The sequence below is a fragment of the Oscarella lobularis genome, chromosome 10 (assembly GCF_947507565.1).
Source record: "Oscarella lobularis chromosome 10, ooOscLobu1.1, whole genome shotgun sequence".
In the NCBI taxonomy this organism is placed as follows: domain Eukaryota; kingdom Metazoa; phylum Porifera; class Homoscleromorpha; order Homosclerophorida; family Oscarellidae; genus Oscarella; species Oscarella lobularis.
In genome coordinates, this window is record NC_089184.1 from 784,464 (window position 1) to 808,159 (window position 23,696).

The following is a 23,696-nucleotide window of genomic DNA, read 5'->3' on the forward strand; positions in this document are numbered from 1 at the left end:
AATGATCATTTCTGCTTCTTTTCTCTCTCTTTCGTCCGATCGACGCCGAGTATATTGAGAAACTTTCCGCGCGTCATCTCCTTCGCTTCGTCCAAGCCGAGTTGATAGGCGAGATTCTGCAGGCCGCGAACTTTTTCCACCAATTGCGACGTCGTGAGACTGCCGAGTTCGTGCAGCATCACCGTGTCGTCTTTTTCGCCGTCGGCAGCGAGCCAATCGAGCGACGACTTTGGCTCGGACGGCATCAGTTGGGCTCGTCGACTGCTCGCGAATTCGGTCACGTCTTGGAGGAGCCCCGTGTCGGGCCACAGCTCCGGCGAACTGCGATCGAAACGTTCTTCGCTCAGAAGAGCGTCGAGTGATGCTTCTTCGGGCTTGGAGTCCATTTCTACGACGACGGATACTAGAAGAAGGGGATTGGAAACGCGAGTTAGATGCGTGCCACGGTCACGTGTTTTTCGATTCCCGGATACGTCAGCTATCGTCGCTTCCGGAGTCCTCTGAGAGAGAGAAAGCCTACACTCGGCCACACTCGGCAGGGGCCCTCGGCAGGTGACACGGCCGTGAGTGAGTGGGCGTGCCCGTGGCACGCATCTGGCGCATGGTTCATACGCTAACGCGCTAGCGTTTCCAATCCCCTTCTTCTTCTATAGCCTCGAGGATCCAGACCCTCTTCCCGCGCGCTAAGATGCGTGGGAGGGGGACGCCGCGGAAAGAGGTCTGGATCTGTCTGGATCCACTCTGTACAAAGCCGTGCGGGACACGTGACCCGAAAGGGCCCGTGCGGTCCAATCAGAAAGCTCGCAACCTATATGGCTAGAAGCGTACTGTAATAGCCGACTTGCAAAAACTGTCGGCTTCGAAACGAAGACTATACAACCTTCTAGAACGCACCGTTCACATTTATAATGCTGTAACGGCTGAATGCAAGCGTCGAAAGCGGTTTCGGCGCTTGCTAGTACAGATAAACTACCCGATTTCGTCTAAGGAGCTCCTTCTAGCCTCGAACGCGAATTACAAGGCTAGAAGCCTAGAGCTTTCTGATTGGACCGCACGGGCCCTTTCGGGTCACGTGTCCCGCACGGCTTTGTACAGACCCTCTTTCCGCGGCGTCCCCCTCCCACGCATCTTAGCGCGCGGGAAGAGGGTCTGGATCCTCGAGGCTACTTCTTCTAGTATTGGCCGCTTCCTCGTGTGAGCAGACCGTGCGACGACACAAGGATAACGCGCTTGCTCAGTGACGTGAGAAGAAGAGATTATATGAACACTTCTTATAAATGTTGGGGCAAATGTTGGTTCTGCCGACTCTCGCGCGTTTATTTAAATTGCCTCCCGTACACTGCATTCTCATTTTACTCCTGCTTAGCAGCATCACCGTCTGGTTTCTTATTAGCCTCGTCCTGTGCATGCTCGACTTTCTCTGGCTCTTTCTGATCCTGTGTCTGCGTCTGTCCTACATCCGCTTCGCCTTGCTTTTCACCGACTGCTTCCTGCTGCTGCTGCTGCTGTTGTTTCTCTTCATGTGGCTTTTCAGTAATGCTCTCGTGCACCTCTTCCTTTTTCTCTTCTGCAGCGGCATTTGCCTCCACGTGCTGCTCTTCAGGTTTCTTTTCTTCATTTTCCTTCTTCTCTTCTTGCTTCTCTTCTTGCTTGTGAGCTTCCTCAACCTTTATTGCCTCTTCCCCGTGAAGACCAACTGGCACATTTCCATCGTGCCTAAGCTGCTCGCTATCATGCCTAATCTCTTCACGTTGCTGAGGCTCTTCAGCTTCTATCCTGTTTTTTTCTATCAGTTCTTGTGACTCCTTATCAATAGCTTCCATCTCCTGCTGCAACATACGCTCATACTCATCCATCTCTTCCTAGAAAGACAATTTATGATGCAAAAATTAGCTGACCATCTTCTCTCACATCCGTATAGAGTTCCTCTTCGTCAAGTCCTTCCCAACCAGGATCTTCCGCAAAGCTCTGCAGTTCCGTGGAGGATTTGAACTCGTCATATGATATCAAAGCGTCCTGATCCTTGTCGACTTCCTGAAAGACGTGCTCGCGCATGCGAGCCAGCTCTTCATGCATCTCTGGTGAATCACTCTCATCTCCAGTGTACACTTTGCTAACCTAAAAGAGATACATAATTGATAGTTGTCTACTAAATTATTCTAGTACTTCATGAATAAAAAGAGCTTCTAATTCAAACGTATCAAGATAACCATCATCGTTAGTATCTAGAAAAAAGGAAATAAACATACGCTTTGCTATTTGAGCCAGCAAATAACCATGAAGTTCAAAGAAGGTTCTGGGGTCAAAATCCTGTTCGTCTAGTCCATCTTCTTCTTCCCACACTTCCTTCAACTGTGCTTCGCTTCCCTTGAGAGACGAGATCAATACAATGATACTACGGCGTGCAAACTTCTCCTACGGGATGGTGCATCTTTGGATGCTCCTTTCTCTTCTCCTGGACAAACTTGTGCTTTTCCTCCGCTTCGAGACGATCTTTCTCGTTCATCTTCTTCAACGCGACGCGTCGCTGATGCTCCTTATCCATTTCCAACTTCACAAACTGATCCCGTCGATCTTTGTCCTCCTTCTTCAACTCATCGAGCCTCTGACAAATTCAAAGAAACTAATATTCGAATCGATTGAGGCACGTTTTTTTTTTTCGCTTACAGTCAGCATGACTTGTTTCAAGTCATTTGCATCGAACTTTGGAATTTCGCCGCCGAACACGTCATCGTCATGAGAATCGATTCTCTGTCGAGCCCCTTCCTTCTGTTCCATTCGCCTTTTTAGTATAATCCGCTGTCGTTGAACCGTCTGCCGCTTTGCCTCGTCCAATTGACTCCTAGGAAGTCATGGTGTCTCCCCCAATCGAATGAAGGGAAAAAAAACGCCCATGCGAGATCTTACCGTATGTGATGGGGGGCTAGACGAGCGACTTCGTCGCTCAGTTTTCCGTCGGCGACTTCTTCGGAGGTCGCCGCGCGAATTCGCTCGCGAATTTCGGGGTGGTCTTCGAGAACGTCGAGGACTTGCTTCACGTAGCGTTTGTATTCGGCGAGGTGCTGCGCCATGTCGTCATCCGCGGCGTCTTTGGCGTCCGTTTTCTTGACAGGAGCGCCTAGCGCGCCGTAGAGAACGAGAACAAAGAGCAAGAGAAGAACTTTCATGTTCCGAGTAGAGGAAGCGACACGTCACTGCAGCGAATTACGCTTGCGCGAAAGAAAGAAACATAATGACGTCAGTTAATTCATTCTATGATTTTTTAGAACGTTTTTTCGTTACCGCGGTGATCCGAAGCTCACAGATCAACCAGAGACACCGTTAAAGACACCCGGTAAGATAGCGCGCAGTTTCTGCGTAGACCCTCGCTCACTTAGCGCCTTCACAAAGAGGCGTGTACATTCGGGCTCACATTTTAGATCACAACAACTCACAAGCATAATGGCGTGGTCGTTTATTGTTCTCCTTGCTGCTTCTTTTGCCTTGACAGAAGCTGCAAGTGTGCCTTGCTCGATGCCTTCGGTCAACTGTCGCCAGAACGCGACGTGCAAGGTCGTGCTGGATCGTTTTCACTACGCGTGCGACGACATTATCAACGGTCGATCGTCGTCGTGTCCCGTGGACGGCGAATGTTATCGCAACTATACGCTTTTGCTCAACGACCCGATTGGAATGGATTTTGGCAACTGTTCGTGCGGATCGAATGTTACGTGTCGTTATCGTCACGATAACGTAACGCTTTCGTGTGACGTCATGCCTACCACGGTCATGCCTACCACGCCTACGGCGGGAGTACCGTGTCTCTTAGCGAATACACAATGCACTCAGAACCAAGCCTGTTCGAAGGCTCTAAGCAACTTTCTTAATGGAGATGCTTGCTCAAAAGTTCTTAGCTATTCCAGCGGAGACCCGCCAGTTTGCACAGATGACTGTCGTGCTGCAGAACGCGCTCTTGCAACGAATTCTTATGCAGTGCAAATCGGTCTTGAAACGTGTGACTGTGGTGCTCTTAAAGCTCTATGCACAGGACCACGAGAAAATTTTGCAAGGTTTTGTCCAATGGCAAATGTACCAACTGTAACTGTTGATACTACCACCAAGTCTTCGGTTACTGCTACCACGGATTCTAGAATCCGTGCTGCTACATCTCAATCTCCTACGTCAAGTTTTCCTACGTCAAGTGCATTGGCTGTCAAGGCAATCTACTCAATTGTTTGTATCGCAATCTTTTCGTTTTCGATGTACTGAAATAATGTGTTGCGTGAAAACTAGATGTTGGCGTTGCGTGTTCATGTATGTGTCATATTATGTGTATTTCTATTGATTTCTTGACGATCGTCACATGAGCATGAGACACGCTTGAGGTCATCGTAACCCACGGACCAAGCTTCCCACGACTTCGCCCACGTTGGTTGGCTGTTTCCGCTATATATACTTCAAAGAAGTCTTACAGCTTACAGTAGTACTCGACTGAATTTCATTTCAAAATGAAAACAGTAGAGAGCTTGTGTCACAATAATTGCTCGTTGTTGTGGTTAGTTCCTCCCAGAGCTATATACGGCTCTGGTTCCTCCCTGCAGCTGCAAATTTCATTAGGGCGATTGTGCAGCGATTGGTCGTCAATGATCTGACATCAGCAAACAAAACAATGCAACGCGATATGATCTGTACTCCGAGCGTGCTTCGGTTCCCCATTGTTCGGCGAACGGTGCACAGAGCGAGATGGTTGTCCGCAACGTCTTTCTTCTCGGCGTCCTCGCTTTCGTCGCCGTGCAAGCGGCTCCCACTTGCAGTCCGGAGACTCCCAGTCCTCCGCCCTCCGAGTCTTGTTCAACGCTCTGCAGCGAAAGCGATTCGTGCAGTCCACTGTTGAATGCCGTCCAACGAAAGTGCCGCAAAGCTTTCAACACGGGCCTACGACGCCACTGCTCGAAAGTGTGCGCCGACGCGTTCGACAAGCTCGTCGCCAATGAAGTCGGCGCCTGCTTCGATCAGAAGGACTTCGACGGTCGTTCGATGTTCCTAAGAGCGTGCAAAGCAAAGCACGGCAAGCGTAACTGCGAAGGAAAGGGGTTGAGTTGCTACACATCTCACAAAGGGCCCAAAGGAGAGAGAAGGCCGTGCCGGGACGTGATGGAAGATTGCAGTCTCGACAAATGCTGTCGCGAAGCGTTGTTCCAGTTTCTCTACGGCGACAACGAATGCATCAAAGTGCTCGGTTATCTCAACATCGGGCCCAAACCGAAGTGCCCCAAGCGCTGTTATGACGCCTACGAAAGGCTCGCAGGTCTGGACTTGGGCTTCGAGCTCCTTACGTGCGCGTGTCACGAGCTTGGTGCCGCTTGCGTCGCCGAGTTGCCTAGAAGAAATTTCGAGACTTTGTGTGACCCGGACGAGCAGCCGGAGCCTAAGGACACGGAACCGCCTGGTGAAGGTGGCGATGAAAGTGAAGGCGATCGTAAAAAGAGACACAATCATGACGAGCCATTAGTACCTGTATCGTTAGTTGAATCATGCGGCGACGTCGTAAGTGAATGCGTTGAAGACGACGAGTGCCGTTGCCTTTTGACCAGAGCCTATAGCTGCATTAATGAAAAAGAGTGCTCAACTGACTGTTATAACAATGTTCAAGATCTTTTGTGCCATCCAATCACTTCCAGACTGATTGCGTGTGATTGCGAGCCGTTAGGACCGATCTGCCTGGAGCAGCGAATAGCGATGCTGGCTCACCCTTGCTCAAAGGCTCTGTTAGGGAATCTCAACTGTCCAACTGAACGACGACCACCGCCGGATCCGGAGAACTGTCCTTCTCCTGACTGCCAATTAGCTTTGGCTTACTGTCTAACTGACGATGAATGCGCCACGTTGTTTCATGATTTGTACACAAGCAAAGAATGCAGTCCTGCTTTGACTGACATGGGAGTGACGAAGCCGCCACCGCGATGTCCATCGTGTTGCAGGGACAGATTTTTGCAATTTATTGAGCTCAAGCGAGCAAAATACGCGTCAACCTGCCTGTGTGGCGACTTGGGAACTATCTGCACCCTGCCACAGAAAAATCTTATTCAATCATGCCTGGCTCCTGTGACACAGCCAATCTGCAAAGATGTCGCAGATGCGTGCAAAAACGACACAGAATGCAACACAGCATATGAAAAGTTTTATTCGGAATCTGGAAGTTGTTTCAATGTCTTTCAGTACAGCGGGTATGCACCTCTGCCAGAATGCAGCGCTGACTGTATCTTAGCTGAACGTCAGCTTAGAAGCAACACCCTCGGTGCAAAACTATTTGACTGTGATTGTGGCGATGAAGGAGAGGAGTGTCACAAACGTGGAAGAAATTTTGAACTGTACTGCTCGACGTGTCCTCGAGAACAATGCCCAGATCTTTCTAGTGCGTGTCAAGATCCCGTCTGTCAAAGTGATCTTACTGCCTTCCTCACGTCGTGCACTTCTGTGATAGGCTATGACCCGACATTGGGCGGAAACAAACCAAAATGCGATTTCAAATGTGCTATGGCGGCGATGAATCTTCTTTCGCACAACAGTTTTTCTCATCAACTAGACTGTGATACTTGCGGTCTTCCGTCTATCTTGCAGACTAGCCGTGATCGTTTTATTACGATTTGTCCTGACTTTCGTATCTCTCTGGCTCCTTATCCTGTGTGCAGTTCCTGTAACGACATAACGTATAGATGCAATCATGATCACGCTTGCAGAATCGCTTGGGAAAACTTTGGTAAAGAATGCAATGACGTCATTCTTTATGATGAAATAGGAGAATCTCCCAAGTGCACAAGCAGATGCATCGATGCAAGGAACTGCCTTTTCAGCAATCCAATAGGCCAAGAATTTGAAGTTTGTGATTGTCAGCACAGTCCTGCCTGCCTTTCACTCAAGAACAACTACTTCAAATATTGTGATCCCAAGCCTGCTGCAAAATGTCTTGCCATTCAGGAACAATGCATCGCTGACGAATCGTGCAAAGCTGTCTATAATCAGTTTGGAACAGAATGTTTCAATGTTCTAAAGTATTCTGGGACGGGTCCGGAGCCAACCTGTAGTCCCAAATGTGTTGCTCTTCGCAGTGCTCTCGTTAAGCATAACAAAGACATGAGAAATTGTGACTGTGACGGCAAAGAAATGTGTAGCGTCCCGAGAGGAAATTTCAACAAGTTCTGTCCGTGCTCGGAAATCGTGGAACAGTGCGAAGACGACGAGGAGTGCAGCAGAGCCTTGGAGGCGTTCCTTAGTGGACCTGCTTGCACTGCAGCATTTGAGAAACAAATCTGCACCACGGAATGCGCCCGAGTTTACGATCAGCTCGTTAGCAATAAATTTGGCAAGCAGCTTAGTAGCTGTTCTAATGTTTTGGGTGATTTGTACATCGAGCGAGCGAACAACTTTACCACTTATTGCCAAGGATGTGCCCGGCTCCTAGGCTCCTGTATCGCGGACGAAACCTGCCAGCCGGCCCATGCCGGCCTTTTCGAGGGAGACGAGTGCAAAGAAGTATTGGAACAGAACCTTGACGACGGTGGAACGCCCGTGCAGTGCACTTTCGGATGCCTCGGACGAAACATAGCCCTTTTGCAACATCCACTAGGGAGGCTGTTCGAGACGTGCGACTGCGACTCTGACCCCGACTTTTCTTCAACTTGTAAAAAAGCAAGAATGAACTTTTTCTCTTCGTGCCCGAGACTGACGTCTCACGACGACTCTCCGTCATCGTGCGCCCGACTGTTGGATAATTGCTTCCGCGATTCTGCCTGCAGTAGAGTCTTCAATCTCGCGACGCAAAAATGCAGTGACATTGTCGAAGGCAAATGTCAGCAGCCGATATGCCGTCACGAATGCCAGAAACTGAGAACGGAGCTTCAAGTGCATCTCGGCGGATCAATCACAGAATGCGATTGCGGCTCATTGGGACCAATATGCGAACAGTTCCAGTCTAATATTGCCTCTTGTCCAGCGGAAAGTTGTAGTACCGTTATAGAGGAGTGCTCAGCGAATCAGCTTTGCGGGAAGGCTTTGCAACAATTCATTGAAGGAAAGGAGTGTGCTAATGTCGTCAATTACTGCTCGGGCGACGCTCCAGTCTGCACTCAGGAATGCATTCAAACGAACACGATGCTCGTCAATTTGGAACCACGGTTCGAAACGTGTGATTGCGGCGATGACCTTGGTTGTGTAAGGGCACAAGGCAATTACATGAAGTTCTGTCCTCTGCCGGATCCTGTCGTACTTTCATGTCATACAACCTGTGAAGATGCCATTCATTTCTGCCGGAGAGATGCCACATGCAGGGGTCTGCATGACAGCGCTACAGCCGCCTGTGAGAACGTGCTTTTTTATGACAACACCAGTCCTGAGCCTGGGTGCTCACAAGCGTGCAAGGACGCTGAAATCACTCTGCACGCCTTTTTCAAAGACAAGCCAACCAGCCTGCGAGGCTGCAAGTGCAGTACAGATTCGTTCATAGCGTCCGTGTCACCGTGCACTAAGCACACGAAGAATATGGCATCGTTTTGCAATATTCCCCCTGAAAACTTAACGCCGCTGTGTGACGACGTGGTAACAGAGTGCCAAGGGGATTCCGCCTGCTCTAACCTTTACAACTTGTACACGTCTAATTGCGAGAATATTATTTCCGGAGAATCAACAACGTGTTCGGATACGTGCATTGCGTACTACTACAGTCTTGTCATGGATCCAATTGGCAAGAAGTTTGAATCATGTGAGTGTAAGGACGACAACGCCCTTGGTTGCTCACTCGGGAAATTAAACGCTGAGAATCACTGCGTATCACTGCAGTGTTCTGCAGGCGAGCACGGTACTTGTCATGCCGTCTTTGCCGCCTGCCGTGAAGATGATGCTTGTCGTAGTGCAATGGCCAAATTCGATGAAGATTGTGAAGCCGTTTCCCTGTACTCTGGCAGTGGACCCGAGCCTGAGTGCCCTGAAGAGTGCGCTCTATCGGCTGCCAAATTCTTGCTGCACTACGCAGGAAAATGCATCAATCCGCTCAACTGCGAGTGTGGCACCTCAAGATTTGGTGAAATGTGCTCTTTGGTGCGTAACAACATCCAGAAATTCTGCAACGTGGGCTGAAATGTACACCATTGCTAGCCTTCGTACGCTTTCAGTTTGTTTTAGATGTTCTGATGGTAATGTTTTTTTGTCCACGTGCACTGTTGCATTCCGATTGGTCACACCCTTTACGTGCCTATGTCGACCGTACGGATTGTTCGCGACGCGCAGAACGAAGCTCAAGTCCACCCTCACGGTACGGTACGAGAAACGATTCTCGCGACATCGAGACGGCTTGACGACGCGCCCAGGTGCAACGCTCACCTCGTGGAAGGTCGACAATCAGGAACTCTCGTTCGTCAGGTATCCCAGAGACGAACGTCGCCGTCTCTTGATCCGTTTATGTTGTTGCTATAGCAAAAATGCTGTTTACGATGGAAAGAAGGCGATTCGTGGCGGAATACCCATTGTCTTTCGTACTGCTCTCACAGACTCCACCCACACACTGATATCCCGTTCTTTCTAGCTAACTTTGGCCCTTGGGATCTTGGTCCTCAGCATGGATTCGCTCGCACTAGCTTGTGGAAAGTTGCCAAGGAACCAACTGTCGTAAGGATGAAGTAGATGCGATTTTTTTTCCGAAACCGGATCTTGAAGGAATCCGGATCCGCTGTGGCGGCGTTTGAACTCGAAGACAGCGAGCAGACTCGAGCAATGTGGAATAACAGGTAACATGAATAAAGTATAGCTCTATATCTTCTATCATACCTACCTAAGGTTCAAGCTGACGTACACAGTAATAGTAGGTGACCATCAGATGGAAACCAATTTGGATATCAAAAACACCGGTTATTGACTTTAACTTGCTCTGCTCTAAGCTTATTTAGTCTTGTTTTAGGAGATACTTCATTCGATTTCACTACTTTGTTGCATACGTATTTTCGTGTGGAAGATGTTACCAAGACGACAGTAGATGGACTAAAGGGCTGTAAAGTATTTGATAAGGCAATGAGATTTAATTAAAGGAAGTCGCCCCGTTTTGTAGTACGATCTTTTCTTTGTGCTTAGGTTCACAAAGAAACCAGAACTGAAGATCGCGACTTGGTTAAAATCAGCTCAGAAACAGATGCGTAAGTGCTGTGGCATTGACGTATTTTACCCTCTGACGTGTATATAGAGTTTACGAAACAACATCTCAGGTGCATCACATCACCGGCGGTCCCAACGGAAAGACCTTCACAGTCACAAAAAAGAATCTACCTGATACAGGTAATGTAAACAAGTGTGCCTTACCATCCCTACATCACATGCTGTACCTCTTCGTTCAGTTGTTTGGAACCCTTGGGCTGAAAAAGCAAAAGCAATGTCTGATTTTGGTGACGACGAGGTAAAAATGAAGAATTTCGTTTCTTCCACGTTATGCATGAATCAGTTTTTCTTTTTTAGTACCCCTACATGATATGCGTTGAAGCGGGTCATGTGGCATCTCGCTGCAAGCTCGACCCCCAGCAAACCTACTCATGCGGTCAAACCATATCAATCAAAGACTGATCGAATTGCATGTAGAAAAGAACAGCAGCAGCGCTAAAGTGCAACCTCACTAGGCATGGGCTCGCCCTTGAGTCCGGCGAGGAGATTTCTAGCGGCAAGAGTAGCCATATCTTCTCTCGTCTTCATTTCAGAACTTCCAATATGAGGCAAAACGACGCAGTTAGGCAAGTGAACGAGGGGATGATCAGGAGGCAGCGGTTCAGGTGTCGTAACGTCGAGTCCGGCGGCGCGGATGAGCCCCGTCTCGAGCGCACGACGCAAATCATCTTGATTCACGACACCGCCGCGACTCGTGTTCACAAACACGGCGGAGCGTTTCATTTGCTCAAACGCCACATAGTCGAACAGCTCCCTCGTCTCGTCAGTCAACGCACAGCAGGCAATGACGTAATCAGAAATTCTCAAAAGTTCCGAAAACGACACGAATTCTCCTCCCACTTCGACTGCCTCAGCCTTTTCTCCTCGCCCACTATAGAGAATCCTACTGACTCCAAACGGACGCAAACGCTTTGCCACGCCCATCCCGATGCGCCCCAAGCCGACCACGCCCACGGTACTAAAACGCAAACCCGCCCCCAACATCCAAAAAGGCGACCACGCTCCCCACGTGCCGTCTCGCACCGTTGCCATGGCTTCGGGAAGACGACGCGCCGTGGCGAGAAGCAGAGCGACGGTGAGATCGGCCGTCGCGTCGGTCAGCACGCCCGGCGTGTTGCCGACGCGTACGGCGCGCTCGACGCACGCACGGACGTCCACGTGATCGTAGCCCACCGACATCGTGCTGACGATCTTCAATTGGTCGCCAGCGGCTTCTAGTAGCTCCGCGTCGATTTTTTCCGTTAGGCAACAGTAGATGCCGTGGACGCCGCGTACGCGCCGAAGGAGATCGGCGCGCGACGGCGCGTTTTCGTCCGTCCAGAAGTCGATGTCGAGTCGTGCGTCGCTCGCCGCTGCTCGTAGCAGATCGACAGCCGGCTGAGGGATTTTCCGGCTCACGAAGACTTTATTCGACGTCGACATGAACGAAAAGAAGCGACGAAACGCCGAGAACCGCATGTAAACGCGAGCGATCGGTCCCCGGATAACCGCGATTCAAAGCCTGGACATTTTATTTTTTTTCAGAAACAGAACGCAGGCAAAACATTCATTCACTCATTCGCGCAGCGGTCCAATCATCACGCCTTTTTATCCTTGCCGGCGTAGTGACTGTAACTGCGATACCAAATGATAAAAGGCATGAGAATCGTGGGCGCGGACATGAGCCCGAAAGCCGCCCAATCCAAAATGTGCGGCGAATAGCGTCGATCGAAATCGCGACTCAATATAATGACGTGCTCGCCCGGCGCACTGCTGAAGCTCGTCTGCGTTCTGCCGCCCTCTGAGACCTCGTAATCAATTTGAGCACCAGTGAAGTTGAAGACGCCATCCTTGATTGGTGTCAAGACAACGGTGTGTGAGACGTTCGTGCCCGGAGCTATTCTTTCCCATCGAACGCTGTGGAAACCTCGAACAGGTTTGAATCGATCTTCTGGATAGCTGTCTTGAAGGTTCACAGCGAGAGCAGAACTAAAAACGGGATCACGTGTTTCGGTTCCCCTTTAGGAGGCTCTTCTTTTGTCTTACCTCGATCCCACGTTATAGATCCTATATTGTATTGTTAGGTCTCTTCCGTCGACTATGTGGTTGTTTAGGATCGATTTCGAGGCGAGAAGACGCGCTTCGTCTTCGGCGCCGGCGATCGAACTAGCTCCGAGGAGTAGAAGTAGACACGTGTACCAAACGTAAAAGGACTGTACGAAAAGAAGGCCGAGTTCAGCTGGGAGCGAGAAAAGAGCGTAGAAAACTCACCATCGTTCTTTGTGACTCGAGAGCATGCGCAAATAGGTAATGGCCGACAACGGAACACTGTCGGAATGGCCGGAGAAAGCTGAAGAGCTAAAAGAACAGCTGCGAAGAAGACGTTTAGAGGCTAATGATGCTCAGTGTAAGATAAACAAAAGCGCGGGGCCTCTTTGGGGACACTGGTGATAATATCCCTAGTGAGAAAAGTCGCTGCGAAGCTCGAGGACGAACAGATTCATATGAAAGCGCGAAGAACTCTAAAAGGACACCAGGCGAAAGTTCTTCACGTGGCCTGGGCGTCGGACAAACGTCACATCGTCAGTTCAGCTCAAGTAAGACAAAGAAATCGAAAGAAAACATCAAGTATCTCTCTTTTGCTCAGGATGGCAACGTTTTCATATGGGACGCTTTTACCTCAAAAAAGGAGGTAGAAATAGAAACGCCTTCGACGTGTGTGACGGCCTGCGACGTCAGTCCATCGCTCGAGATCATGGCTTGCGGGTTTGGGCTATACCTATTTATTCCCTGCTTCTTTTTTCGTTAATTAATTAATTAATTAATAGGGGTCTTGATAACAAGTGTATTGCTTATCCAAATATTATGACTGATCCCAATCCGAAAAAGAGAACCGTTGCCATGCACACGAAATTTGTGTCTGCATGCGCTTTTGTTGGTCTAGATCACGAGGTGAGCTAAAATGAGAAGTAACTGGATTTTATATAATATGGTCTGCTCAGATCTTGACAGCAAGTGGGGATACCAAGTGTATGCTGTGTGACGTAGAGACCTGCGAGCCTATTCATAATTTCTATGGCCACACTTCTGACGTTCTATGGTTAGGGTATAGAGGCGCTCTACGGTTTTTATTAGCCTATTTTATTTATTTTAGTCTTGCCGTTTGCCCTAATGAAGTGGGGCGTGTTTTTGCATCTGCGGTATTGCACACCCTTATCTCTTCCAAAAATGTTTATTATTTGTTTTGAAGGGATGCGATTGGACCATTCGTTTGTGGGACACGCGATCTGGCCTGTGCAGCCACATTTTGGATGGCCATACAGCAGATATAAATGACATTCGGTAGAGTCCACTCTCACGCCTGTGAATTTTCTTAATTAAAATATTACCAGATTTATGCCGACTGGGGACGCAGTTGTTACAGCTTCAGATGATGGCACTGTAAGCTTCTTGCAACAAAACATGGCCTTAGGAAGATTTTTTTATAAACAGTGTCGCGTTTTTGACTTGCGAGCCAACCAAGAACTCATCTCTCTGAAGAAAGAAAGCGTCGTCTTTCCACCCTGTTCCGCTGACGTGTCACTAAGCGGTAAGAGAAGTTACAGCTTTAAAAAAATGTAACAAATTCGTTCCTCCTTAGGTCGCCTCCTCTTTGCTGGTTACATGGATCACACAATCCGCGTGTGGGATGTACTCAAGGTATCGTAGACTACGCGTAGATCACACAGTAGCTTTATTAACAGATTATTTAAGGGTCAAAATTTGGCTGTTCTGATGGGACATGACAGCTGCGTGACGTGCGTTCGCGTTTCTCCCGACGGAACCGCTTTGTGTTCATCCAGCTGGGACGGCCTAATAAAGGTAAGCGGGTTTCGTACAGCATTTGCTCCTTCCACAGTAAGTTGTTCAGGTTTGGGCGTAAAGAGGCCAAGAAAGAAAACATTGAAATACAAAGTTTTATGAACACTATAAAATTAACTGTTATACTACTTCAGATTCATCACGCGACACAGAGACGCTCAATGTAAATAGTACAATGTACGTACGCTACTTCTGACTAATAAGCTGTCTGTTGAACTAGAGAACGACACACGTTTTCGACGACTTGACGTCTCCCGTCGTTGCAGTGCTCACGCTCGCTGCGTCCTCCTCTCGAACCGCTGGCATCTTAGCTACAGCGGTCGTCTTACTGCTGCGAGGAGTCCCCTCGTAGTTGCGAGTCTCTCCAGCCAAGCAGCCCTCTTTGACAACGGGAGAAAACGGCAACTCCGGTATCTGGGGGCCCTGCTCCCCGCCGACGGCACCGGGAGTCGAATGACGGTGAGTGTCGCCGCCTCGTTTAACCGGGCTCTCGTAATTCTTAAAGTACTCGAGTCTCGACTTGAGCATCGCTTCGTCTTTGACCGTCAAACCCGAGCGCGACTCGATGCGATCTTGGAAATCGGGTCTCTCGGGAGGCGGCGGCGGCTTACGCGCGTACGCCGGCTCGCCGTCAAACACCGACGACGATTCGCCGGATTCTTCATGCGAACGATTCGCCCCGTCTTTAGTCATATTCTCGGCGCTGCTGTGCACCGTCACTTTGGTTCGAATCTCGACACGAGATTCGTCTTCTTTTTCCGACGACGAGGAACTCGACGGGAGACGCTCCTTCTGTTCGCGCTCTTGCTGCGTTTCTAGAACGTCCGTCAGCTTCGTCACGATTCGATCGCTCACCAATTGATTGGAGAGACCGTCGGTGAACGCGGACACCTGACCGGCAGCGCATAGTGCTCGCTTGAAACTTCCTAAGGCCTCCTCGTGCTTGTCCTGTCTGTAGAAGACGGTGCCGAGAAGTTCGCTCGCTTTGCATTCGAGTTCTTTACAGGCCGATTCTTCGGCCTTCTGCAGAGCCTCTCTCAACGCTTCTTCGGCCTGTGAGTAATTCTTTAGAGACGTATGAGCGAATGCGAGATTTGTTAGACAGATTCCTGAAGACTGCGTTTCACCGACTTCGGCTAGAAACAGGAGAAAAGCATTTGGTTTCTTTGCCTCTTTTATTTCATCGTCGATTTACCGTAAGCTTTAGATGCGCCACTGTGATATGGTATCGAATCCTCGTATTTTTCCTCTTGGTTGCAAATGGCTCCGAGATTTTGCAGGAGAACGGCTTCCTCCAATTGGTTACTTCTACCGTTCTTCTCAGCTTCTCTCAATACTCTCAGAGCTTGATGAAAGCAAGAACTGGCGAGCTCAAGCAGTCCCAGGCCAACGTAAGAACTCCCAACAGAACTGAGACAAACAGCTAAAAAAAGAATAGCTCCTTAGAGTCCTTCCTACTCTTAAGTATTGCTGAGATACCTTGCTTTTTTCCTCCTTCCACTTTCGTGCTCTCTACACGCGCTAACTCCAAGCAATCCCTTCCCTCCCCCTTTCGATGGTCGAACCGACTCAACCTCACTCCCTTATGGCAATACGCCATGGCAACGTCGAAGTGAGCCGCTTCTGCCTTCCCACACGCAATCACTTTATCCAAATACAATAGGACCCTCTCCTCCTCCTCTTCCACCGCATTTTCCTCAATAGAAATTCGCGCCAAGAGGTTATAGACTTCTAAAATCTCTTTTCGATGTTTTAGCTCCTCTTTCTCGTACGCAGCGGCCGCTTTAAGCAGATAAGGAACTGCCGCTTTCAGCTGACCCATTTTTTGACTGCAGAACCCCATCAGATAGTAGGAATCGCCTGTCATTTTGACACTGCCTCCGTCGCTGTTTTGTAGAAGCGGTTCGAGCGCTCGCATCGTTGCCAGCGCCTCCGCGTGGCGTTCCAACGCTACTTCGCACGAGCCAACGTTGTACAGACAGGCGATGAGAGCGTCTCGATCCCCATTCTGCGAGGATTTGGACGATCGGCTTCGCAGAAGCGACAACGCCTGCGTAAAGTGATCTAGAGCTTCGACGTAGCGTTTATCATCTGAAAGCTTGGCGCCTTCTTCCGAAAAGCGTTCGACGTTCGCGTAAAACGTCTCGTCCATCACGACAAAGAATGAGTTCTGGTTGTCAAGGAAGCTCAGGTTATCACGTGATATCGTACATTCTATTCGATGAAAACGTCCCTACCTACGCTAGCAATACATTGTCTTTTTAATAGGCTATGGACATGATGAAACTTCCTTTCAGCATTGGCTTTTCAGCGACGCTCAAAAACTTGGGTGACGAGTACTTCTTTCGAACAGCTTGTAACTTGGATGTCTCACTTTCCTTTACCAATTCACAGAGACGACGAACACACGGTTGAATTTCCTTTTTGTTATACGTACTATAATGAATCAAAGTCGGATTCTAAAAGGAAAGAAAATCATTAATTAATCAATTTATGATAAGAATCTGACGTTTACCCATCCAATAGTTGAGTTGTTAACAATGAGGGATATATAGAGAGCAGAAGCGGCGATTTGAGAAGGCTTGAAAGCCAGCATGGAATAGTCAGGAAGAGAAAGCTCAAGCAGAAATTTGGCCACAGTGTGAATTTCAGCATCAACCTTCAAAAATACAAAAAATCAAATTCATCATAAACTGGCAATTTAATGATTTTACCTGTCCGGCCTTAGAATTTCGTCGGAGAAAGTGAAGTGGCAACGGCTTTCCGAGTTCGAATTTGAGAACGCGCAACATCGTTCGCTCGGTTGCGCGAATCTGCGCTGCCGTGTACGCGTTGTCGGCGATAAAAACGAAATCTCGCAATTCGGGCGCGTAGATCTCCTCGTATTTCGAAGCGACGAGCATGGCAGTGACGCCGACGAGCTGAAGACGATTCCTGGGAACGGCTTGAACCTAAAAAAGACCGATCGATCGCGCAAAGTGACAGAAAACGAACTTTTGGGGAAGAAAGACTACGGACTAACTACACGGCAAAGCGAACTTACGGCTAGATAGCGATCAAGAAGGCTTATGGCTGTGTAGAGGGTTTCTGGTAAGAGATGAAAGCGCTGGTGAACTTGGATGAGCCAATCGACGAGAATTGCGCGCATTTTGGCGTTGATGTCGCGCTGACTTGTCATGTAAGTCGACGGAACCGTGTACTTGACCTAAACGAAGGGGGGGGGGCCCCATTTCGATTTGTTCGACTGTCGGCGCGAGAGCCTACCTCGAGTTCGCGCATGTATTTGTAAATGTCGTTGACGTATTCGGAGCAGAGTTGCGGATTATCGGCGTCGTCTTCGTCGATGTTTTCGTAAAGGGGCGGGATCGCCGTCTCCATTTCCATCGGTTCTTCGTGCGAGCGCGACGTTTCCATTTCTTCTTCATCTGCTTCTTCTTTGAAGACGGATTGGGGTTTAGATATCGGCTGGAGCGATCTGATATGCGCTTTGCCAAAGCCGCGGCCCTTTAGATCGTTTGTTTCTAGCGAGGCATTTCGGTTATTTCGATTCTTACTGGCTGAATTGTTCTGTTTCGAATCTCTCCGAGTGCTTGACGGCGTAGCATGGTCGCTTTTGCTTGCGTAGGGACGAGATGAGGCAAGATGAGGGGTTTGAATCGACGTGCCGTTTGTACTGCGCTCTGATTGGCCGTGTGTTAGCAACACACTCACGGGTTGTACGGGATGCTCTTCTTCTCTAAAGCGCCCGGACATATTTTGGACCACGCTCGAAATGAAACGATCGCAAGGCCAAGTCGACGCCAAAAGCGACGAAGTAATGCCAAAGAAACATTTATTGATTGCAGATGAGATTGTTCACGCAGCTGGAGACGAAGAAAATGCCTCCCGCAAAAAAACCGAAACGCCTGTACGAGCCACCGACCGCCGACGAGCTAAACGAGCTCAAAGAAACCGAAAACCTATTCAAATCCAATCTTTTCCGCTTGCAAATGAACGAACTGCTCCAAGAGACGAGCCTAAAGGAGCACGAAAGAAAACCGTACGAAATTCAGCTTCACAACGTAAAAGCAGCACTGGAAGACATTCAGTCGAAAGAGGAGGAAATTGACGTATAATAAAGTGTTTAGGCTAGACTATTATTCTATATTTGTATCTAGTTGTCCTCTATTGGTACTGGTACTGTGTTTGAAGATGAGATTTCTGTGCCAATATGCTTCAAGACTTGTCGCAACAAAGGCACGTTTAAACTGTGTCCTCCAACGAGAGTTCAAGTGGTTGGCAGTTTTTTACTGAAAACTCAGGCCAAGTTTGATGCAAATGTAGATATAGCTGTCGAAATACCAAAGGCAAGAAGAGATGTCGATTTGAGTATGAAAGACTCGTATATTATTTTCCATTTAGGAATGTTTTGGTGGTAGAGACCATTTGAATCATTTGTATACAGCGAAAAGAGCTGTTTACTTGGCCTATGTAGCCAGTCACTTGAAAAGAAAAAGGGATCTGTTTACTGACATCAAATATGTTCTACTTGATTCGAATCCTCTAAGGCCGTGCTTGCAATTAAAAAGAAAGGATTGCAGACTTCTAAAGACTGATTTTTTATGTATTGTTTTTAGGTGGCGACTGTCTTCTCCGTATTCATCCCGTTATACCCGAAGGCGTGTTGAAATTGGTGAAATTGTGGCCAAGCAAGAATAACGTTCGCGTGGAAAAATTTTTCAAAAACAGCAAAAAGAGAGACGGTACCTTTTGAGAGAAAAAAAATACAAACTCTTTATTTGGCGATACTTGTTTCTTTAGATGCAGCAATAATCGCCACTCCCGCCTACAATACGTCTCTTCTGTTGGATCTCTCTTATGAACGCAACCTTCGCATTCTATATGAATCCTGCTCGGCCTGCTTAGCAATGAGAGACGCTATTCTACTTGTACGAGTTTGGCTTCATCAAAGGCGTCTATCCAAAGTAATTCAAATGCATCAGTAACATAGGCATGTTGCGAATTCTTTTCTTTAGGGACCTGGTGGCTTCAACGGCTTTATTGCGTCTATGCTCATTGCTTATTTATTTGACAAGGAGAAGGTGAACGCGATGATGAGTAGCTATCAGATATTTAGAGTTGTTCTCCAATTTCTGGGTAAGGCAGTAAGTGGCACCGTATTTTTTCAAACAAAAATTTCATTTAGTTGATAGCGATTTGAGTACTCAAGGAATTTCCTTTGTATCTTACGACGACTCGGAGGCTTCTCATTTTCCGGCGCTGGACGAATTTCACCAGCACTTTGACGTCGTCTTCGTGGATTCTTCCGGCTTGCTCAACTTATGTGCCAGCATGAAGAAGGACAATTATCTCAACGTCAGTCTATAACAGTTTTAATTAGTTAGAGATATTTTATGGGATCTCTAGATTCGTCACGAGGCGAAGTTGGCTCTCAGTTTTCTCGGCGATATCGCCATCGACGGTTTTGACGCTCTCTTTTTGACTCCAGTTAATTTCACGATGAAATTTGATCAATTTTTCTAGTAGGCCTTCTCTTTCTCCTTTGCAGAAGTCTCTAATTGCATTGTGTTGCTCTGTAGTGTTCCTCTCGCTGAATTGAAGACACTGTCACGCAAGAAAGATATGCGAGACTTCATACTAGCAGAAGCGGGGAACTGGACAGCGGCTTGGATTGACAGAATCCTTCCTCCTCTGCTACAAGGACTTGGAAAGAGAATTCGTCAGATGGCGCACGAGTTACACGTTCAGGAAGAAGTGCGACTAGCAATATTCTTTGTATCTTTATTATTTGGGGGTGGGGTATGTAGTGGGACGTGTCAAAATCGTCGCCGGATTTTAAGAAAGGCAATTTATCTTTTGGTCTTCTGCTTGATTCCGATCACGCCTTTTCTATTTTGGATAAAGGTCCTCCTGCCGATGATGCACAGGTGTGGAAAAGAGCCACTAGGGCTGCTTCAGCTTTAGTTTTATTGTCTATCGTGTAGGCAGTTCAATTCAGAAAATTTTGGGGCGACAAGTCGGAAATGAGGCGATTTCAGGACGGCTCAATATTGGAAGCTGTTCTGTGGCCATGTGAAAACCAAGCCGACAGAAGAACGATATGTAGAAGAATAGTCACTTACCTAGTTGAAAAGTAGTTCAAGGCAACTCCAAGTCAATAGTTTAGTATCGTTTTATAGGTACGGAAAACTTGATGGTTCATCTGTTCTTTACGTGGGGGACCAACTGGATCCCTTCGTAAAGACTCAAACGCACGGGACGGGAGAGGAAGAAATCGTTGCCGTTTTCACCGCTTTTGAATCTCTTACACGTGACCTCAGGAAGCTGACTGACTTGCCCTTAGTTATACAATCCTTACAGGGCACCAGTGCTGTTTTTAGAGGAACGCAGGTAAGAAGAACTCAGTGTGTGTGTGTGTAATGCGGAAAGTCAATTGATTTCTTAGGTGATGCCGTGTGGTACTGCTAGGCCCGTAGGCAAACAACTCAGTGCTGATGGACACGGATCTAGAATTCTGGCTCCTTCGGATTCTTGCTCGCCCTGGTGTCCATCCTACAAAGGCATCGCGAGAGCAAACCTTTTATTCACAAATAACTACTGTTTTTTTCTCACTCTACTGTAGTTGTGTGTCATTTGGAAGGAAGCGGCAAATGGCCCGACGACGTGGATGCTATGCAACGAATAAAAGCCGCGTTTCACTTGAAAATTGCCGACCTTACAAGTGAAAAGTGTCACTTGGTCGCAATACCAAGACAGACTTCCGTCAGCATTGTCAAGGTAAACATGAAGAAAAACGTTTCTACCTTTTGATTGACGACGTCTCAGGATGGATTTGTTTTTTGCCTTTCGGTGGCGAATGACAAAGAAATTCTTCTCCTACGTAGAAGTGCCAGTCTCGAAAAAGAAGAGAGCACGACTGGAGCTGATAACTTAGAAATGGAAAATGTTCACCGGCCACTTTTGACCAGCACACTAAGAGGGTAGGTATAAGGGATTTTCATTTTGACTGCTGTTCATTGGGTGAATGGTCCAGCGTTCACATGCGCTTTTCCGCGTTTGCTTTGACGGCTCGCTTAGCGAAACGATGGATCTCGTCCCAGCTGCTCTCTTTTCACATCTCGGACGAATGCGTTGAGCTCTTGGTTGCTCATCTGTTTCTTTCGCCGGCTCCCTATGCTGTTCCCGGGTAAGCACTGTGCATCGTTATTAGTTAGCCCTAATAATAGAAGTCTTGCTTTGCAGGTCAGGAATTAGCGGTTTTCAGCGATTCCTATATCTTCTCTGCCACCACAACTGGAATTCAACTCCACTCCTGGTCAACCTAAATGACGAATTTAAAAGTGCAGTAGCTTTTCTTCTGATGTTTCCTCTTTAATTGCGTTTTCTTGCCTCAGAGGAAGACTTTGACGAGATCCCTAGCTATTTTTCATCAAAACGCGACGAGCTGCCAGCTATGTTCATAGCCACTCCAAGGGACAAAGGCCGTTCCATTTGGACAAGAAACGGCCCAAACCCAGTGGTAATTTGACTTGTATGTACGGTAGCAATAACGCAATGAAGCTATTCCTTTGCTTAGATTTTGTATCGTCTTGTACTTTTAGCAAGGGAAGCACTCAAGGCGTTCATCATAGACGACGTATCTACTGGCAGTTTTAGTTTGAAGGTACCTCGTTTCTTTGACTTTTTACCATCAATTGATTCTGTCTCTATTGCTATCTTGCAGCAAATTTTCAGGCCATCTCTAGATGATTTTGACGTCATTATTCGACTGAAACCAAGCCACCTTCCTCGTCTTCTCGAGGCTAAAGGGCATCATAAGCAAAAGCATCAAAAATCTCGCCCTATCAAAAGTGACACTCTCCCTGTTTTCGATTTCAATCCGGCTGTAGAATATCTCACTGATCTGGAGGTAAAACCCTTCGGTATTGAGAATCAGCTGTCATCGCGCATTCTAGGATGCCTATGGTGACGTGGCCATGTTTTTCCATGATCTCTACGGGGGTGCACTCATCGCAGTCGTATGGAAACCGACAGCAGTCGAGCCTCAGGCCTTCAAGGCAAGAAAAGCGTCATCAGCCCAAAAGTACTGACTCGTTCTTATAGATTGGCAGCGTCGTCAGTTTGATGCCACAAGCAAAAGGGAAAAAAGAGAAACTAAAGGTAGGACTGTCCAATAAATAGACGAGACTAATAGAAAAAATGGGCCCAGGCCATCACTCCGGGAAAGACAAAGATGATTATCAACAAAAAAGCAATCATTGAAGACTTCAAAAGATTGGGTGAGGATCTAGTCGACTCAATTGAAATACAGAAATCTTGAAACTTAATTATCAATATCAAAGACTCTTCTACAGACAAGCTCGCACACACAAAAGCAACTTGGCAATACTCTACTGTCTCTTTATGATCGCTTCTGAGCGCTGATGTACAACACTGGCGAAAAGAGACCATCAACTACGCCGAAGACGCGCGCGCGAGTGTCGTTACCGTTATTTCCTCGGATAAAGGCGTCCCCGTACTTCTGCTTCAACTGGAAAGGGACAAAATCGCGATTTTTGCGATGTTTGGACGTCTCGGTTACCTGCCCGTTTACATATTCCTCGGTTTGCTCCAGTGCTATGTTCATGTAGCCGTCGAGGCAGGTGAGAACTCCTTCGCGATGAATGCAATCGGGGAGCGTCCCGAAACCGCGTTATTGGGAGCTTACCTCTGTAATCGACGCCAGAATTTAGTTTGACTACGACGGGTCGTCCTATTATTTGCTTTAGAAAGTCACTAGGATTTTGTTTTTTGCTCATTTTTCGAAAACGTGCAGAAATTATACGGGAAGCTTGGGTCCTTAGTTTACTCCTTAGCGCGCTACAGCAACTCGAAAAGTCAAAAATTTTCCAAAGCCGTGTCAATCTTTGGAATTAATTTCTTTAAAGTCTCGTATTGATCCAGAGTGAGACACACACCTGAAAACCAATACACTAATATAAACTAATCACAAATATTTCTCATTTACCTTTTCTGCCTGGTTTCAGGCTTCCGTCATCTGCTGTATAGAACTCCCGAATGTCAACGCGAGCCTGTCCTCTAAACTCGCTCACACTCACGAACCGCTTATTTCCAAGCTAAAATTAACTTATTAATTAATTAATTAATTTTTTATTTAGGTTTGAATATTACCGAAAACCTTCCTTCTTCCTCTTCCTCTTCCTCTTCTTCTACGTGTTTCTTTTTCTTCTCTTTTTTAGGCTTCTTTTCAACGCGACTTTTCTTCGCCTTGCTCTCGCTTTTCCCGCCTGCGTTTCCTCCCTGGAAACACGCTGTCTAAAATGCGCTGACTGCACGTGCTGTTCACCTCGTCGTCGTCGTCGTCTGAAGAGGATAAGACGTACTTGGCGCTCTTTGGAGCTTTCTGAGACATTTCCCTCGCTCGGTCGAGTGACGAAATCAACGCGCGCGCTAACTAAAAGAAGTCTGTGTTCGTTTGCCAGGCTCAGGCCGCTCGGCGAATTTCTCGTTGACATGACAAGTGCGACAGTTCATCTATTATGTGTCTAGTATCGTTAGACGGTTTCTCGCACCGTAGGAGGAAATCAAAGAGAACTCGCTCGTCAGAAAAACCAAAAGAAAGCCTCTGGAAAGACGTCCGCCGATCACGGCGGAAATAAAGGGCTTTCGCTGACCGA

At 47.7% G+C, this 23,696-nt stretch overlaps 11 protein-coding genes and 1 long non-coding RNA gene across 13 annotated transcripts; 5 read left to right on the forward strand and 7 right to left on the reverse strand.

The window, feature by feature from the left end:
- Positions 1-5: 5 nt before the first annotated feature.
- LOC136192178 (protein lin-52 homolog) lies at positions 6-386 on the reverse strand. The gene has a single exon (XM_065980697.1). The coding sequence runs from the start codon at positions 384-386 to the stop codon at positions 6-8; it is 381 nt and encodes a 126-aa protein (XP_065836769.1).
- Positions 387-1,292: 906 nt separating this feature from the next.
- Positions 1,293-3,204, reverse strand: LOC136191879 (nucleobindin-2-like). The gene is made up of 7 exons (XM_065980291.1): positions 2,908-3,204; positions 2,668-2,842; positions 2,420-2,605; positions 2,277-2,367; positions 2,167-2,225; positions 1,912-2,118; positions 1,293-1,862 (listed from the first exon to the last, which is right to left on the reverse strand). The coding sequence occupies exons 1-7, from the start codon at positions 3,165-3,167 to the stop codon at positions 1,353-1,355; spliced, it is 1,488 nt and encodes a 495-aa protein (XP_065836363.1). The 5' UTR covers positions 3,168-3,204; the 3' UTR covers positions 1,293-1,352.
- A 14-nt stretch (positions 3,205-3,218) lies between these two features.
- On the forward strand, positions 3,219-4,341 carry LOC136191880 (uncharacterized). Its single transcript, XR_010671020.1, has 2 exons — positions 3,219-3,334; positions 3,420-4,341. It is a non-coding gene; the product is annotated as an uncharacterized lncRNA (long non-coding RNA).
- A 344-nt stretch (positions 4,342-4,685) lies between these two features.
- Positions 4,686-9,221, forward strand: LOC136192299 (uncharacterized). The gene has a single exon (XM_065980832.1). The coding sequence runs from the start codon at positions 4,723-4,725 to the stop codon at positions 9,109-9,111; it is 4,389 nt and encodes a 1,462-aa protein (XP_065836904.1). The 5' UTR covers positions 4,686-4,722; the 3' UTR covers positions 9,112-9,221.
- Positions 9,206-10,690, forward strand: LOC136192309 (uncharacterized). Its single transcript, XM_065980844.1, has 11 exons — positions 9,206-9,286; positions 9,342-9,393; positions 9,448-9,506; positions 9,557-9,639; positions 9,688-9,758; positions 9,808-9,878; positions 9,929-10,035; positions 10,099-10,160; positions 10,208-10,299; positions 10,359-10,417; positions 10,477-10,690. The coding sequence occupies exons 1-11, from the start codon at positions 9,229-9,231 to the stop codon at positions 10,579-10,581; spliced, it is 819 nt and encodes a 272-aa protein (XP_065836916.1). The 5' UTR covers positions 9,206-9,228; the 3' UTR covers positions 10,582-10,690.
- Positions 10,459-11,637, reverse strand: LOC136192307 (glyoxylate reductase/hydroxypyruvate reductase-like). Its single transcript, XM_065980842.1, has one exon. The coding sequence runs from the start codon at positions 11,635-11,637 to the stop codon at positions 10,615-10,617; it is 1,023 nt and encodes a 340-aa protein (XP_065836914.1). The 3' UTR covers positions 10,459-10,614.
- On the forward strand, positions 11,255-14,304 carry LOC136192305 (guanine nucleotide-binding protein subunit beta-5-like). Of its 2 annotated transcripts, XR_010671120.1 has the most exons (14): positions 11,255-11,637; positions 11,704-12,565; positions 12,622-12,755; positions 12,806-12,924; positions 12,987-13,110; positions 13,161-13,258; positions 13,313-13,358; positions 13,409-13,500; positions 13,551-13,599; positions 13,651-13,747; positions 13,799-13,857; positions 13,912-14,019; positions 14,069-14,182; positions 14,240-14,304. XR_010671120.1 is itself a non-coding variant. In XM_065980840.1 (13 exons), the coding sequence occupies exons 2-13, from the start codon at positions 12,469-12,471 to the stop codon at positions 14,078-14,080; spliced, it is 1,035 nt and encodes a 344-aa protein (XP_065836912.1). In that variant the 5' UTR covers positions 11,255-11,637; positions 11,704-12,468; the 3' UTR covers positions 14,081-14,208. The 2 variants fall into 2 exon arrangements, 1 of the variants encoding a protein (XP_065836912.1); XM_065980840.1 differs by lacking the exon at positions 14,240-14,304 and having other exon boundaries at positions 14,069-14,208.
- On the reverse strand, positions 11,673-12,451 carry LOC136192310 (translocon-associated protein subunit beta-like). The gene is made up of 3 exons (XM_065980845.1): positions 12,430-12,451; positions 12,205-12,371; positions 11,673-12,147 (listed from the first exon to the last, which is right to left on the reverse strand). Exons 1-3 carry the CDS (start codon positions 12,430-12,432, stop codon positions 11,757-11,759), a joined length of 561 nt encoding a protein of 186 aa, XP_065836917.1. The 5' UTR covers positions 12,433-12,451; the 3' UTR covers positions 11,673-11,756.
- LOC136192304 (tetratricopeptide repeat protein 24-like) lies at positions 14,025-16,206 on the reverse strand. The gene is made up of 3 exons (XM_065980838.1): positions 15,499-16,206; positions 15,215-15,442; positions 14,025-15,155 (listed from the first exon to the last, which is right to left on the reverse strand). Exons 1-3 carry the CDS (start codon positions 16,169-16,171, stop codon positions 14,236-14,238), a joined length of 1,821 nt encoding a protein of 606 aa, XP_065836910.1. The 5' UTR covers positions 16,172-16,206; the 3' UTR covers positions 14,025-14,235.
- On the reverse strand, positions 16,198-17,694 carry LOC136192306 (G2/mitotic-specific cyclin-B-like). The gene is made up of 6 exons (XM_065980841.1): positions 17,574-17,694; positions 17,284-17,523; positions 17,063-17,224; positions 16,734-16,970; positions 16,535-16,678; positions 16,198-16,478 (listed from the first exon to the last, which is right to left on the reverse strand). The coding sequence occupies exons 1-6, from the start codon at positions 17,622-17,624 to the stop codon at positions 16,281-16,283; spliced, it is 1,032 nt and encodes a 343-aa protein (XP_065836913.1). The 5' UTR covers positions 17,625-17,694; the 3' UTR covers positions 16,198-16,280.
- On the forward strand, positions 17,592-22,859 carry LOC136192300 (nucleolar protein 6-like). Its single transcript, XM_065980833.1, has 24 exons — positions 17,592-17,833; positions 17,883-18,128; positions 18,177-18,365; positions 18,421-18,586; positions 18,636-18,761; positions 18,820-18,983; positions 19,035-19,155; positions 19,205-19,374; positions 19,426-19,541; positions 19,599-19,773; positions 19,827-19,946; positions 20,004-20,152; positions 20,199-20,409; positions 20,465-20,579; positions 20,642-20,796; positions 20,845-20,999; positions 21,053-21,205; positions 21,262-21,359; positions 21,414-21,538; positions 21,596-21,682; positions 21,743-21,928; positions 21,975-22,076; positions 22,123-22,179; positions 22,229-22,859. The coding sequence occupies exons 1-24, from the start codon at positions 17,792-17,794 to the stop codon at positions 22,337-22,339; spliced, it is 3,339 nt and encodes a 1,112-aa protein (XP_065836905.1). The 5' UTR covers positions 17,592-17,791; the 3' UTR covers positions 22,340-22,859.
- LOC136192311 (activated RNA polymerase II transcriptional coactivator p15-like) lies at positions 22,851-23,675 on the reverse strand. Its single transcript, XM_065980846.1, has 4 exons — positions 23,366-23,675; positions 23,191-23,319; positions 23,027-23,135; positions 22,851-22,976 (listed from the first exon to the last, which is right to left on the reverse strand). Exons 1-4 carry the CDS (start codon positions 23,429-23,431, stop codon positions 22,897-22,899), a joined length of 384 nt encoding a protein of 127 aa, XP_065836918.1. The 5' UTR covers positions 23,432-23,675; the 3' UTR covers positions 22,851-22,896.
- Between the last annotated feature and the right edge of the window lie 21 nt (positions 23,676-23,696).